Consider the following 17,293-nt stretch of genomic DNA (forward strand, 5'->3'; position numbering starts at 1 on the left):
GTCGGCGTAGCTAGGCCACGCACTAGGACACCGTACCGCCCTTCGGCCGTGCGTACGCAGCGGAGCAACGAAAGGTGAGCGTTCGCTTCGGGCGCGAGGCGCCGTCAGCAAAGTCCGACGAGCCCCCAGCGACGGGAGTCGACGGACGGAAAAGATTGCGTGGCTCAGTGTTTGCTGTCCCGGAGAGTATCCATCCGCTCCCGACGCAGCGCGCGAAAACCTCTCGGGAGTCCACGCGCGCGGCGCCACAGTCAACATCCGCTTCCAGGTGAGGGAGTTAAACGTCACTCCGCTCTCCCACCACGGCAGACAGCAAAGGAGGGCAGACATGTCGGGACATGAGACCGGCAGAAAAGGCGGCAAAGCCTGCGCAAAGGCAGCGGGCCAGCCTCAATTCCCACATCCCCCTCTCCTAAATTTGCCTACCGGTCTGCAAAAGGCAGCCGGACGTCACCCATGCAGTTAAAATGACACTGCTATGAGCGACAGCTAACCTCAGTCCAGCCCTTCTACTGCTGCTAAAAAAAAAACTGATTACAGAGGAGAAACAAAAACATAAATAACAAAATAAACACATGACACTATAAAAGTAACTGCGGAAAGGAGCACAGAAAAGTGGCACTAGTGTTCGTAGTGCTGAAGCGGGATAGCGTCCACTGCGCAAAGGGGCGGAAGGGCGTGACAGTGTCCGCTGGGTGCAATGCCCGAGTGCGAGGTCAGAGGTACGGGAGGGGGCTCACTGATGGCTTGTTGCTGCTCTTGATAAGCCGCGAGTCCGACGAAAGCCGTTTCGGTTGTTCGGAGGCCCCGCATTTCTGGCTCGATGACGGAGCTGGACGTTGCGGGAAGCCGGGCCTCTCCAGTGGTCAGGGAGGCCGAACCAAAATTGGCTGCGAGGCGTCCTGGCGTTGGCCGGCAGCATATAGCTGCTTTCAGCTGGCCTCGCGCAGGAGCCATGGTGGGAAAGGCAGCAGGGCTTCTTCGACGACGGACGAGAGCAGAGCACAGCCAGACGGTCTGACGTCAGTGGGTCAATGCCCCCCCAGCACCTCCAGTGTCCGCGTCGATGGGAGGAAGCCATGACTCACTCTTCGCGGGCTCGCACTGAAGCGTCACGCACTTATACACGCACGCACGCACACACACCGCCGACAGCTGCGCGAGCCTAGGCGCAAAGCGTCCTTCGTCTCTCTTTTCCGGCCAGCACAGACACTCAAGGTCACACACAGCTCCCTTCGCGGTAGACGAAATGAACACGAAAAAAAAAGTAAAAACAGAGCAAAACGATACTCAACATCTGGCTAAATACATAAAGCACAAATAACACCTAATATTAGACAAAAAAACATAAAATACACATGAATACTTCAAGAAAAAATAAGAAACACTGGCAGCAGACACGGTGGGGTCAACTTTTTTACGAGAAAAGGCCGTAAAGAAGCTAACCTATACTGAGGCTAGACAGTAAACTGAGGGCCTTCGGTTGCGGAGAAGTCCGCCGTCCGGCGCGAAATCACAAAGGTGACCGCTTCCTCAGATTATACAGGTGCGGGGTCCGAATGCGGTCTGTCGCTCCAGGTGTGCCCGTTGCTTGCGCGAGCTCGTCAGACCGTGACAAAGGGCTTCAGGTCTGCGATGTAAGCACAGCTGAGTTTTCCCAAAGGGGATCTTTCAGTTGCTACGCGCCACGGACGCTCACTAACAATCGGTTCATAAGACCGGGCGGCTTTCCAAACCTTGGTCAACCGTTTGTCAGACGTGGCAGGCACGGAATAGCGATAAAAGCCACGCTTCGTGCCGGGCCAGGTCACAACATTGCTCAGTTTGCAAAAACTTTCGAGCCACTCAGGTGACCGGCCATGGATTTGTCGTGAGAGGATCGCAACAGTGCGGCTCTGCGACTTTTGGGCATAACCACCTTAAACGGGTCGACGGACTCGTCGTCAGTGGCTATATACTTCAGCAGGAGCCCGTCATGGTACAGCAAAAGGAATCCGCCGGGGACCCAGCGACACGCTGTTTCAGCCCCCTAATCGCGCCCGCCGCAGAACAAGCAGCGTAACGGCGCTCCGCACCTCGTCAAGACGGTTTAACGGCGCCCGCCGCAGAGCAAGCAGCGTATACGACGCTCCGTCCCTCCGAGATTCGAAACGGATCACCTTGCTGAGCCTTCAGTAGCTCTTCGCTGCTGAAAGCGATTCCCATTCTCCCAAATGGGGGAGTCTGGTATCGCGCCCACTCAGGACCGCAGCAACCGCCGCGTGAGTCGGCGTTACGGGATGCTTTGACCTGCGATCTCGAGGCAGCCAGCTGCGCTGTCTCGTCCGTTCACATGTCTCCCAGGAAGGTATACACGAGTTGCGACGGAAATAGATTTTGCTAGTTGTTTTTATGACACGAAAATTTTTGAGTATTTGCGCTCGCACGCTCTGCCGCGGTGGTCTAGCGGCTCTGCTGACCCGCAGGTGCCCCGCAGACTCTGCAGACTCTGCTGACCTGTGACTCTGTGACCCGCAGACTCTGCTCTGTGACCCGTAGAGCAGACTCTGTGACCCGCAGACTCTGCTGACCCGCAGGTGGCGGGATCGAATCCCGGCTGCATTTCCAATGGAGGCGGAAATGTTGTAGCCCGTGTGCTCAGATTTCGGTGCACCTTAAAGAACCCCAGGTGGTCGAAGTTTCAGGACCCCTTCACTATGGCGTCTCTCATGGTCATATGGTGGTTTTGGGACGTTAAACCCCACATATCAATCAATCATTATTTGCGCTCGCACATTGACACACTCACTTTAGTGGAAAACCCTACTCTCGTGTGTACGGCCACTGCGAGCTATTATGAGACTGCAACACCGAGGCTTGCGATTGGACCCCCCCCCCTCCCTCTTTTTTTTTCGTGATGTATTTCTTTTTCTTTTGGTGCCAAAAAGGGGGATAATCAGCATGGCAACCCCCTCCCCCAGGTGCGGACATCTCCGGGATTCAGAATCTTTTAACTTGTCAAGTATGTATATCTGAGAACTTCTGATAATTCAAACAAAATTCAGAGGTCCCTTTTGAGTTTGAATTAACGAGTGTCGAATATATGTTAAGTTGTGCGTTTTGCAACACATTTTTGACAAACTGCCATTGTTTGCATCAAGAAATCAACATTGATTATTGTCTGTAAATATATTTCATAATGAATAATAATATTTACAGTATGCTTCAGCAATGCTTAGAACTCATATTATGTATGGTAAATTTAGTATCTGCCCTTAAAACACCAATAGCTGCTACAAACTAGCATTTTTTCTGCCCCGAAAACACTTAGGGCTGTTTCAAAGCAGAACATTTCCTAGAAATAAGAGTTTTGAAGCTAGTCGGTTCATGTTCAATTAGAAGCCATAGTTATGGCTATTTTGCACAATGAAATAACGACGGAAGACACGCTTATGTCATTATTTCTTTGTGCAAAATAGCCCCAACTGAGGCTTCTAAATACCTTTCCTGCTCCAAAGCATGCTCCAAAAAGTAAAAAGTCACTTCAATGACTATTTTAGGGTCCGTTTAATAACCAATCAACCAAAAACTTCACGAGTCTGTCGTAAAGTGCAGTAGCATGTACTTCACGACACTTGAACACCTAGATTGCATTGAAAGTGTGTATGTCTTCGCAATAGTTCTTTTTGGCATAAAAAACGTGTGTAGCTTGAAGCATCAGGAAAAGCCACTCTGATTAACAAATGGGAAGTGTATCATGAGGAAATGTCTGTTGACCTGATGTCTCTCATATAGAAATTCAGTGCTCTCCTCAGGAAAACCAGGAGCGAGTCAATTTCATCTTTTGAGATGTTATATTTGCAACTCCAACCGAGCGCTTGCCACCTACCCCACAAGGGCGTCTGCACAAGCAGGCATGTGGTGCGTAGCCACACGACGGACCCGAGCTAACAGGGTGGCTTCGACCTCCCTCCTACGCCTAGCCATGCGTGGCTGAGCCATGTCTGGGGAAAAGGGGGTCCTGGGGGGTGGAGCTGATTTATTTATTTATTTGTTTGTTTATTTTACCCTCAGGGTACACAGTACATTTCAGAGGGGAAGGGTATGCACAACAATGAAAAAAACAAGGAATACAAAGCAAATGGCATAAAAATGTTGTCACTAATTGGAGTACAAAGATTATTACTCCTAAAACTCACATCATAATAAAGCAAATGATCACACAAATTTTATTTTTATTACATGGTGAAGGCACAAAGCAATACAAATAAACTGTTGAACAAACATACAGGGGTAATTAGATAATCATTGTTTTAAGGACATTCCTAAATTGAATGGGTTCATTGATGCTTGTTATTGATGCAGGCAGGGAATTCCATTCATTACAAGTTCTTGGGAGATATGATTGGGCATATGTTACTGTGTTGCAATGGGGGACTGTGACTTTTTGTTTGTGATTACGGCGAAGAGAAATGAAGGGAGCAGCTTGGATTGAACGGGAACAGAGTTTCAGATTATGATAGAATATTTTATGAAACAGGCAAATGCGAGTGCGCTTTCGGCGGGTAACTAGTGGGATGAGGTTTAGAGATGCCTTCATTTGAGTGACACTAGCTGAACGATGGTAGTTAGCCAAAATGAAACGAGCTGCACGATTTTGAACGGATTCCGACATGTGTGATAATGTTACCTGACCGGAGTCCCAAACAGATGAAGCGTATTCCATTTGAGGACGAACGTTTGTGGTATATAGTAATAACTTTAGTGATGATGGAGCAAGAAAGAAGTTTCTTCGAAGGTAACCCAGTGTTTTATTAGCTTTGGACGCTATATGTTCTGTATGTAATTTCCAGGACAAAGTGTTAGTTACGTGGACACCGAGGTACCGGTAAGATGTTAGTTTCAAGGGGGTGACTGTGAAGAAAGCAAGTTGGACAAGTTGTACTCGACCGAGAAATCTTCATAGACTTGCATTTTTGAATGTTTAGTTCCATTTTCCAAATATGACACCAATGAAGTATGTTATTGAGATCAGCCTGCAGAGAAGGAATATCATTGTCATTAGATATTTTACGGTAAATCACACAGTCGTCAGCGAACAAACAAATTTTGGAATTAATAGTAGAAGGTAAGTCATTTATATAGATTAGGAATAGCAGGGGGCCAAGTACTGATCCTTGAGGAACCCCAGAATCAACCGGTGCAGTGGAAGAATTAACGTCGTTAGTGCTGACAAATTGAACACGAGAAGAAAGGAATGCACGAATCCAGTTAAAAACTGCAGGGTCAATTTTTAGAACACTTAGTTTATATAAGAGCAGGGAATGGTTAACTTTATCAAACGCTTTAGCAAAGTCAAGAAATGCTGGGTGATGCTGGGTGATGGGACCTTTAAGGTCCCATGGCGGAGGCAACACACCTCTTTGGCCTCGACTTCACTTAGACGCACCCTGGGCTGACACGCTCAGGAGAAATTGGCAGTCGCCTTTTCCTGTCTCTCTCTCTCCCCTGATCTTTGTCTCTTTCCCTCTTTCAATCTTTCCTGTCATCTCACTTCTGTTTACTTCCATCTTCCAGGCGGCGAGGGTTAACCTTGTGTATGTGTCCTCTCTTGGTCACATAATGTAGGGTTTTAGTGGCTTTGTACAGCTGGCGTTGGCATGCCTTTTGATAATTGTGCTGCTGCGTCCCCCTTCGTGGTGGGCGGCTGGCATGGCTGCCGAATTTACATATACTGTATGGCCTCTTTTCTATTCCCCAAACTGTTTGATCGCCCTCCCCCTAAGGAGGGGCACATCGAAGCAACACTGAATGTATTCTTGAAGCCAAAAGAAATTTTCCCGCCCTTTCATGTGATTCACTTTGAAACACAAGAATGCAAGAACAATCTCTTCTTTTATCATTTTGAAATATATCACCAATACCCTTGGTCGAGGTATGAGGCTACACGTATGGCTAGTGGCGACCTTCTTCTTGAAGTTAAAAGCAAGGTCCAGTATGAAAACCTGACAAAACTCGCCTCTTTTTGAAGCACACCTGTGTCCATCACACTATATCGTTCCCTGAACAGTTCCTGAGGCGTAGTATCTCGTCAAGACCTAATTAACCTGACAGAGTGAGCTCCTTGAGGGCTGGAACGAACAGCATGTAGCACATGGACAAAGAATTAAGATCAGGCGTGACAACAAAGAAACCCGCGACAAAGCACCTCATTCTTACATTTTGCACAAGCACACTTCCAGAGCATATCGAAACAGGCTACTTGAAGTTAAAGGTCCGACCCTACATCCCCAGCCCCCGACGTTTTAAGTGCCAGCATTTCGGCTGCGGCTCTCGGAGCTGCCGTAGCCGTCAAACCTGCGCAAAGTGTAGTTCGCACGAACACGCCACAGACAACTGCAAAGAAGAAACGCCCCACTGCGCAAACTGCGACCGTAGACACCCCGCTTACTTCCGCACATGTCCTACATTGAAACATGAAATAGAAATACTTACACTCAAAGTAAATGAAAACATCTCGTTTAGGGAGGCGTGCAAGTGTCTGTCTTTGCAGGGTCTTCCTTTCGCGGAGGTGGCACGAAAGGGGGAAGTGCCACCAAAATCTGCAACGCCCTCACGTACCACGCAAAGTGGACCGGCGGCAGTGCCGTTCACCCTCTCTGCAGAAGTAGCACAGGCTCTTCCGCCACCAAAAGGCTTGCAGGCCTCTGGACCTGAAGTTCCAGGGCCTTCTGTTTTGAAAGATAGCCCTAGGACTTCCGTGTCCGCACGCATGAACCGTGAGTGGGCATCCAGCGCCTCCTCCGAGGTGATGGACACCACAGCAAGTCTAACGGTGTCTTCAGGTGCGAAGGACAGGCGCGGCTCTTTGGAGTGCGCCAGAAAGTCAAAAGCCATCATCACTGGGCTTGACAAGGGCTTTTGATTAATGCAATAGTTCTTTTAGTACACACAGCACTTATTTACACTCATAATGGATACATAAATTATACAATGAACGTCAGAGGACTGCTTAGAAACCTCAATGATATCCAGAAACTCTTACACAAACATTCTCCAAAAGTGCTGTGTGTACAAGACACACTTAAATTCCAAGAACACCAATTTCCTACGTCGTATGTAACATCCAGAAAGGATCGTGATGACGCTATAGCATCATCTGGTGGGGTGGCCATTATAGTTGATCAGGATGTTGCATGTACACATTTACCACTACAAACATCCCTTGAGGCAGTGGCTATTCGCATAGTTCTTTTGAACAAACTCGTCACCATCTGCTCTTTTTACATACCGCCACTGTATCGCTTTGAAAAACAAGAATTTCAGTCCTTGATAGATGAGCTACCTGAGCCTTATCTGGCCCTTGAAGACTTTAATGCACATAGTAGTTTATGGGGTGATTCTCGCTGCGATGCATGAGGTTGTCTAATTGAACAGTTTTTTTTCTCATCCGGTGCTTGTCTTTTCAATGTTAGGTCAACGTTTATGTGTGCACATATTTATCTTGTTAAACATGGTAAAACTACTCGTGCTTAGTAACAATAAATAAAAGGTTGTGTTTGAAAATGTGTGACGTGCAACTGCTCCAAAAGGCTGATCCGTAAAACTCCAAAGTGAGGTTTTGTGGGCCCCAGAAGCTGTGTCAAAGTAGTTTGGGTCAATCACATCACTGGTTTCTTGAACCTAAATTCAGGGCCCACTTCGAGAAGCAAGATAAGGCTGAATTTCGGGTGACCCAAAAGCTGACACTGTGCCTGAAGCCTCAAGCCTCCATGCACCCAATGGCTATCAAAAAGTCTGGTGAGTTACTACCTTCTTGCTTAAATAATGTTTGATATGGTACTCTTCACACAAATACTCGGTCATGTTGGTGTTCAAAGGTTATGCACTTGGCACTCTCTTTTATGTGCGATCTTGTTTCCTGCCAAGGGGTGACATATCGTATTTACTCTCGTTATTTGCGCATCCCTAATATTTTGCCAGGTTTACTAAAAAAATATTTGCTTGCATACTTTGCACTCCCCGATGACTGTGCCAGCTCGGCGGTGCCCACAAAAAGACTTGGGATCTTAGGATACCTTTAATGGGCGTGCCTGGCTGCGCAGGTTTGAGGGTTAACAAATGAGGTGCGAGTCGTCTGTAAATATGCAGGGGTTTTGCAGTTTGAAGTAGTTGCAATAGATGAGATGCATTTCAGTACAAGAGATGCGAATGTCTCGCGGAAAGTTATCTCCTTTTGCCCCTAACAGTCATTGTGCTGCAACCAGCCACATGTTCGGAAATACGGCAGTAAATGGTTGCTGTGAATCATGTTGCAGTATTTCACTTGTGTTGTCTAAATCTGTTGCACATCTGTGAAGATGCAGCGCTTTGCTGTTGTGAGCCTCACTGATGCAACACATGTGCCTCAAACTTCTGTACTTGATCTAGAGTCGCTGTGAATGTGTTGTCTGCCATGGTAGAGCAGTGGTTACAAGGCGCTCGGCTGCTGACATGAAGGTCATGGGTTTGATCCTGGCCATGGTGGTTGCGTTTCAATGAAGGTTCATGTACTGTGTGGTGTCAGTGCACTATATTGAACACCAGGTGGTTGAAATTTCTGGGGCGCTTCGCTATGGCTCCTCTCATTGTATTGTGGTTTTGGGACATAAAACCTTGTATATTATTATTATTATTATTATTATTATTATTATTATTATTATTATTATTATTATTATTATTATTATTATTATTATATTGTGAATGTATTGTGGCCCGGCTGTGTGAAAGGGCACTAAAAGCAAAACACATTTATTAGTAAAGTACAATTTCACAATCCCAAAAACACCACTCTTACCATGAGAGGACGCTTGGTAAGCGAAAAGATGTGCGAAAAGAAACTGGGGGTTGAGACACCACCTTGAGATTCCTACACCAAACTCTTGTGACGTCATAAATTTTGAGAGTTCTAATCGAAACAGTTGAAGTACATTGTAATCTGTGGGTGCCATAGACTTAGCATATGAAGTTTCAGAAAATGTCATCGAGCTAATGTCCCGAAAATAGAAAAAATACATTGTGGAATTTTCTACGTAGCGCACGGAGATTATGGCACAAAATTTAGAAATGAAACTTCAACCTTGATCTTCTCCGCTAATAATGAACTTACGACTTAGAGTTTTCAGAGGGCATTTTATCAAAACAGCTCTTTGTTTATCTTTAGTGCCCCTTTAAATATATTATGGTACTTACAGATCTGCTAGCTTTTTGCTGCTTTTGGAGCAAAAACTTGAAGATTGCATATTTTAAAAAAAAGTTTAGACGAGTTGGATGCAAGAAGGCACGACATCAGCCTTGCATCCAGGGTCACTAGTTGCAGTGCTGCTGCGGTTTGAGTGTGCAACTAAAATGGGCTGACACAATCTAGTGTGATGCTCCTAAAATGGAATGACATTTGAATTATGCAGTAGACTCCCTTTAAAGCGAACTTGAAGGAACCTCGATCATTTGTTCGTCTAATCAGGAGTTTGGCTTATCAGAAATGCCCCAAAAAACGAAATGCTAACATGTCAAGTGCGCCCAAATGTATTGCTTGAAAACACTGAATGGAGTATGCTTACAATGGGGAGGAAAGGTAAAACAAAAGCATTTCTTTGGCTCAGCTTTATAAAAACTATGCTTTCAAGTAGAGTACACTCGAACCTCGATATATCAAACCTGGATATAACAAAATATTGGTTATAATGAAGTAAGCAAAAAATAGTCTTGCAATAGATATAGTGATAAGAGTAAACCTTTATAACGAATTTTTTATATAATGAACTTATTTTCGTGTAAGATGCAACTTTGTTATAATGGCGTTTGAGTGTATTTACACTAACCTAACTAGTACTCGATTTCCTGAGTTCATAATAAATATGGTCATGAATAAATTGCTACCACATTTTAACAATAAAACTGTAGCACAACCATATTTTGATGATTAGAAAAAGACATAAAGGCAGAGACAAGCACAATTTTTCTTAAAAAAAATAATGGAAAATTCATTCTTCTGGCTGTTTACCTTCTGAGAGGCTGTTTTACAGGCTTTGCTATCACTTTCGGATACGCCTCCATCTCATACCTTATAAGGGTCTATTCTTTGAGTTTGATATTTTTTTATTTTCAGCCCGCAGTAACTTTTTATGAACAGTGTGCAGCTGAAGATCTCCGTTAACGCTACTCATGGTCACAAGCCTCGGGCACACAAGAAAGACACTACGCAGCTTTATTTAGTGTGAAAAATGACCTTCCCTTGTTGTGCACTTCCATAATGAAAATGGTGCATCAAAATTTGCTGCATTTCACTGGTAAAAGAAATGATGCGCACAGGCCCTAAGCAGAACAACGAAAACTGACCACATCATGCACTTGGGCGCTAGTGTGTGACGGCGATGACAATGCATCCGACTCCACTGAAGGGAGTGCTAGAGCTGTATATGTCATTTCCGTTTAATATAATTATAATGTACAGAAGATCATTGTTCCAGTTTTCACTTTCATTTGACTTTTTTTGCCTCCCTTTGCATTTGATCCTCTAGCCAAGCTCTTGTGCTCTTCTGTTCTCCACTGTACTCCAGTTGGGGAAATAAAGAAAGCGAGGAGATTACATAAGGATTAACGCTTTTTGTTGCTTTCTTTGATGTTGAAGCTGGCTCATTTTCCTCTTACAGGCTAGGGGTGAGGGAGATGCCAGCTTTATATGCTGACCTTTCTTTTTTACTCATCTTGCTTCCATCTTGCACGTCGCAGTTCGCTTTTTATTTGCCTTGAAAAGTCTTTGCATCATCTTTTCTTTCATTTTGCTTTCTCTTGCTCGTCTGAATGCCCCCACAAGACTAATGTTTGTTGCGCAGAATTCCTGTTAATGTTGGTCGCTGTGATAGTTCGTCTTAACAGAAGAGACCCATTATGCGGTTCGTCTTAAGCAGATTTTTTTTTTTGCATTGAGTCTATGAGAAACCAAACAAACATTCCCATGCTGTTGGTCTGAAGCAAGAATTCGTCTTAACAGAGTTCATCTTACCCGCCATGGTAGTCTAATGGCTAAGACACTTGGGTGCTGATACGCATTCGCGGGATCGAATCCCGGCCGTGGCAGCTGCATTTTCGATGGAGGCAAAAATGCGTGTGTGCGCTCAGATTTGTGTGCACGTTAAAAAACCCCAGGTGGTCGAAATTTCCGGAGCCCTTCACTATGGCATCTCTCATAATCATGTGGTGTTTTTGGGATGTTAAACCCCAACAATTATTAAGAGTTTGTCTTAACAGGAGTTTACTGTATTACAAGATACTGCCCCTGATCTGTCCATGGCCATGTCTACTGTGAAGAGACATGCACTTGAGTTTGTTCTGACGCACCAGTGCCCACCCTGGTCAGCTGCTTAGTATTGCAGTTCAAACTTGGCAATCTGTTGGATGGTAGTGTTGCACATTTAAGGGGGGGCGTGGCTTTGGAATTGCGAAAAAAAAAGGCAAAAAAAATCGAATTTTGTAAAATCAAGTTTTCAATTTCTAGAACTCTTTTTCTATCTGATTCCAAAATATTGTAAGAATTCATTGGACGTCGTCTTCCTCATCTGTCAATAACCATCATCAGTCTTCGCCCCGTTCTTCTTCATCATCGGCGCCATCTTGCTGGTGCTTGAATAAAGCGTCAGGTGAACCGTTGTATTTCAAGTGGTGGAGGTGCTTCCCGATCTCTTCGACCTCTCTCCATCCAAAGCCAACTCCTGGAGCTCCGTTCAGGACGTCGCTTACGCCAGCAGAGCACCATGGCACGAGAGCAAGCCTGTGCTCAAGAGCAAGCCTACACTGAAAGCCTGTGCACAAGAGCAAGCCTACACCGAAAACCGTGCAGAAGTCCTTTGGAAAATTCATTTCACCCTCCTAGTTAGCGAAGCTTTTTCTGGAAATCGCGAGTAAGCAGCGATTTTCAAAAAATCATACATAGCTTCGCAATGGTGCGGCTAGGAGCCGGCTTCTTGGTCTCATCAGACAGAGAATTTTCTGCCTCAGCTGGCCCTCCCTTTAAAAACAAGCGCAGAAAAAACGAATGTTTGAAGGTCATTTCGGGGCCCCTGATTGGCTGTGGCCGCCATGTTGCCTCAGCTTGCCTCACAATTAGATTGTCGTCTGTTGCTTGTGATTCACGAGGACATGGCTCTCGAAAATCACTACTTTGTGACGTGTTCGCGTCTCGACAATCACTTAGGATATACTTACGCTTTAGTTGGGAGCTGTAAGCGGGTGCACAATCAGATTACTACAAGCGGGCGCACGATCTACGAACATGGCTCGTCATCGGAGTCGTCTTTAGCCCTAACTGTTGGAGAATTTAGCTGTGAACTGAAAAATATTCGATGGATTTTTTTTATTCTAGTTCACTGCACAGATATATATATTGTAAATCATTGTGCAAAATTTCAGTTCAAAGTATACGCTGAGAAATACGTTATGAAAGTTTGCGTCGCAACATTTGGAGCAAATTTTTACTTTCGGAAAAACGTAAACAAAGATTTCCGAGCTTGTAAAAAGGGTCACAATCTTCGCATGCAGGCCTAAAATGCACCAGATTCACAGCTGGGCCCTTCTGTGAAAGCAGTATTGTCCCCTTTTGTTCGGGTGGCTGCTCGTCTTTTCTTTCTGGCCTGTTTTGTCCCATCCGCTGACTTGCGTTTAGCATTCTGCATGCGCAGGTGATCCCTGGCGATGCAAGCTTTCGTCGTGTGGTACCCTGGTTCTATGCCAGCTTGCCTCAGGATATCTAGGGTGCTTACACTGCCATTATTAAAGTGTGCCACAGCATCATGCTAGGCAAACATTACTGTAGGCAAGCTTACGTTGACCTCTTTGGGTGCCCGCTGCCATATTAGACCATTGAAACACTCATTAGCATTTTGAGTCTTTCCATGAAGGCACTTCATTAGAAGTTCATCAGAGCACAGATCACTGTAGACAGTTTTAACTTCGTTGAGCACATCATTAGGAAGTCCTCCTTTGTGTACATATTTCCCTTGGCCGAGTGCTTCGACCCTTTGCTATCCTCACCAGCTTTTCGGTCTAAGTGGACACAGGCCATGTCTTGGCTGCTTGTCGGTAGAGCTGCAATGAAAAAGACAGGCAAGGGTAGCTTTTTCATTGCAGAAAGGTTCCCCACATTAGCCCTTATGGCGATGCCATAGTAGTTTTGCAGGCAGTCAATGAGGGCATCAGTGAGCTTTCCCTTACCACCGAGTCCACGCTCTGTCTTCTTAAGTTTTCTGAGGCGGCAGCCAACACGCTTCTGGACATGCCCAATACATACCAGTTTCTGCACACTGACCTTTTCATACATGTCTTTGACAGCGGCATAGCTCTTGGAATCACCATCGCCGTAGTACTGCAGGTACTTCAAATCTCTTTTGCCTTTCGACCTTTCAAATATTTGGCATAGACCAACCGTCTCCATACTGCCAGCACTTCTTTCATGGTTTGCTTGACAAGAGGTGTGGGTTGCCTTCCATTCCTGGTACGAAGCACTATCTTGCCTTAACTTGCTTTTGGTTTTCACGAACTAGAAACTAGACTTACACGAACTAGAAAGGGTCTCAACATCAATAACCTTTCCCGTGTCAACAGAAATCACAGACACACAACCGTTCAAAGATGAATGGCCACGCTTCTGCCACGTGCCATCACCTGAAACACCACACTCGGCACTCCCCACAGCACGACGAACTTCCACAGCAGTATCAGTGATCGACTTCGATGCCACTTCTCCTGCCGCTGCAGAAAGCCGAGATGACAATTTGTCCTAGGCGAAGTGACGTGGAGGAGCAGGCATGTTCATCACTTTGGAAAAAGTTTTCGCACCAGTGTGCCCTTTTCTTAACTGGCGCATCACGTAAACCAGACGTAAATTGTTTTTATTGGCACGACCCACCTTTCTCAACGTATGAATGGGCGCTTCAACCCACAGTCGGTACACACGACCGCACAAGCCGAGCATATCCCTTGGTGAGAGCGTTCCTCGAGCTTCAGTGTTGTGTTCATGTATTCGGAACATGCCAGCGATGAAAACACTGAAGAAAGAATACCAATGTCCATTATCCTGTTCACTTGGAGCGCAGAATTCTCTAGTGGAGCCTGGTACGCCTTGTTTATGTCCCCAAGCTTCTTCGTGGTTGCCGAAATACCGGCGTCTGTGTCAGTAGGCAGCCTCGTCGTCGTGTAGCGATTTTCAGCAAACTTGCGCTTCCTCGTCTTCTGTGTTCTGAACTTCCCCACGCTGGTCGTAATATGGTCCAAGTGGCCTAAGGATACAGCCCTAGTAGCGTTGACACGTGGAACAAATGCAGAACGAAGCCTGACGTAGCCTGACCATGGCAAACAACAAAAATTCTGATGAGCATCGTGCGTCCCCCTTGTGGCTGTTGTTAGAGATTAACGAAGACTTTTAAACACAAAGTTGTAACTAATGACATCATCTTATATAACAGTCACAATAAAATGCATAAAGTATTTTGAATAGCATTGATATAGACGAAACAACACTTGCTTTTGAAAGAGCGATTTTTCAAAACCGAAACCATAGTTGGAAATGTGGTTTCGGTTTTGCTATAGGAGCATAGGGTATAGAAAACTTGCTGTAACTCACAAACTAATGACGCTAGGAAGATAGTTTTTGTTGCAACATATATGTGAATGTTTGGGTGTGCAAGAAAAACAAAACTCTAAAAATTTATTCCCACCCCCCCCCAAAAAAAAGACTTTTGAAGGTGGCCTACCACTTTAAGGCTCTGACAATCCTTAAATTCTTGTGTATGGTCCAGTTGTTTTTTCTAGATTACTTGTTCATGACATTGTTTTTTGACAATGTGTGTAGGCAGCCATGATGATCTGTACAAAAAAAAGTGATAAAAAAATTGGCAGATTTCGTGCACAGTGGGAATCAATGATATGCGAAGCATGAATGAGAAATGTTGATATGTCACTTTAAAATCAGCACAACGTTATGAGGTGGAGGTAAATAATGCCGTACATGTCTTGCGTGTCATGATTCTCATATTTTGGTGTGTAATTTACCTTCGTCATCTATTCACGTCACGTGATGCCAAATTTAGTGTATGTGGAGCTAGCTAAACGGCCCCGAGCACGCTATGAGCGTGGTATGTTGTGATGTTCTTACATGACACGCGTGTCAGGATTATGTTTGCACCAGTCATATCTTTCGTCATCCATTGACGTCGCATAACACCAAATTTTGTATATGTGGAGATAGCAAAACGACCGCGAGCACATCATGAAGGTCTCAATGTACTCCATTGTAGCGTTGACGCGCGGCCGCTGGGCACAGCGACGCTACGTTAGCAAAACGCGAGCACTCTGTAGTCTGACGCCAAGCGCGACCAGCGTCCGTTGGCGCGGTCCGACGGCAACCAGTTCGAAATGCGACGTGCTGCATTTTGCGATGATGCGTTAACCAAACAACACTGCCTCTCCCTCTTTTCGTGATGCAGGTACTATGGACACGCTGAAACGCTCATGCGTCAATGCAACGCAGCGCGGCACGCGTCTGCGAGTATGTGGCAGGACCGGTGCTTGGCGTGGCAATGGCTGCGAGACGCGACAAAATGAACGCCGGCGAGCACGCGCACCGCATCACGTCGAAATGTATTGGCACTTTGACTGTGGCATGTAGTCATGTTCTTACATGACACGTATCTCATGATTATCATGTTTGCACCAGTCACATACCTTCGTCATCTATTGGCGTCACGTAATACCAATTCGGCATATGTGAAGCTAGTGAAATGGCCCTGAGTGCATCATCAGTGTGGCATGTAGTCATGTTATTACATGACACGACTGTCGTGATTGTCATGTTTGTATGTCATTTACCTATGTCGGCCGTTCGCGCCGCGTAATACCGAGTTTGGTACATGTGAAGGTAGCAAAACGGCCGTGAGTGCATCATGAGCCTAGCGTGTAGTCACGTTGTTACATGACACACATCTCATGTGTATCATGTTTGCACCAGTATCATACCTTTGTCATCCGTTCACGTCCCGTAATACCAAATTTTGTATGAGTGAAGCTAGCGAAATGGCCGCCAGCGCATCATGAGAGTGGCATGTAGTCATGTTGTTACATGACGCGCATCTCATGATTATCATATTTGCACCAGTCACATACATTCGTCATCCATTCACGTACAGTAATACCAAATTTGGTATATGTGACACTAGCGAAACGGCCGCGAGCACATATGAGCGTCGCATGTAGTCATGTTGTTACATGACACGCATGTCATGATTTTCATGTTAGGGTCTGTTGTTCGTGTTTGCAATCATGCTATAGCATACCAGTTTTGCATCATGCCATGTGAACGAAACTACTGCAAGAGCTGCATGACCATTAAATGTAAATCATGACATTCATGACATACATGTCATGATTTTCATGTTATGACTAGTCAAATATGTTCTTTATACAGTCATGTTATGTCATACCAAGTTTGGTATCGATACCATTATCGAAACGGCAAGGCGAGCTAAAAGTCATATGCGGCTAGATAGATAGATACGCTCAAAGTCGCCGAAGTTTGCTAAGAAATGCTTCGTATTTAAAAAATTCTGCGATTGTCATGCCGAACAGTATTATCTTGAGTAAAGGTCAAAACATTTTGCAGCTCCCTGGCATGTTTTGTTACAGCGCTAGGCTTTCCACGAGCAGTCCATACAGGTCGAACTTTGTAGCATGATGTAACTTGAGAACAACTGTAGGTAGCATGATGAAACTGCATATTTCCCCATTCGAGACACTTACGAGTATGCATGCCAAATTTCATTGCTCTAGGTAAGCAAACAAAGTTTTTTTTTTAACACCACTTCCCCCCTCAATGGAACAACCCAAGACCCTTATAATGATACCTAAACCCTAGATGGGGCCGTCGTTTTCTTCTATATTTAAGAATGCTTACATCTGTGATGGTCACACAGACTACCATCAGTTTCCAGGCCAGTTTTTTCAGAAATTCTTCGACATTTCAGAATGGTCCAGATTCTCTGACTTTCCACGCTGGTTTCTGGTAAACGCCCAGAAAATAAAAACAACCTGCCGGTGTATTAATGAGGATGATAAGGCTCACTGAAAAAAAAAAAAGTTATGCAGTTTTGCTAGCCAAGAAAGATCGGACATGGCCTCTGAAACTTAAAGATTGTGCTTGTTTCCAATTTTGGAGGCCACTAAACTAGCCACTGCCTGCCAAACTCGACCATTTCAAAAAAAAAAAATAAATACAACTATACAGCTT

The 17,293-nt window shown here is 45.2% G+C and overlaps 1 protein-coding gene across 2 annotated transcripts in view; it reads left to right on the top strand.

The window, feature by feature from the left end:
- The window catches only part of LOC119161062 (three prime repair exonuclease 2), an 86,688-nt gene that overhangs the window by 36,105 nt on the left and 33,290 nt on the right, over positions 1–17,293 (top strand). For both annotated transcript variants that reach the window (XM_037413394.2, XM_037413393.2), the window contains exon 4: positions 7,673–7,779. In XM_037413394.2, coding sequence (XP_037269291.2) covers positions 7,673–7,779 — 107 coding nt within the window. The remainder of the gene's footprint in view (positions 1–7,672; positions 7,780–17,293) is intronic.

The sequence above is a fragment of the Rhipicephalus microplus genome, chromosome X, assembly GCF_043290135.1.
Source record: "Rhipicephalus microplus isolate Deutch F79 chromosome X, USDA_Rmic, whole genome shotgun sequence".
Taxonomy (NCBI): domain Eukaryota; kingdom Metazoa; phylum Arthropoda; class Arachnida; order Ixodida; family Ixodidae; genus Rhipicephalus; species Rhipicephalus microplus.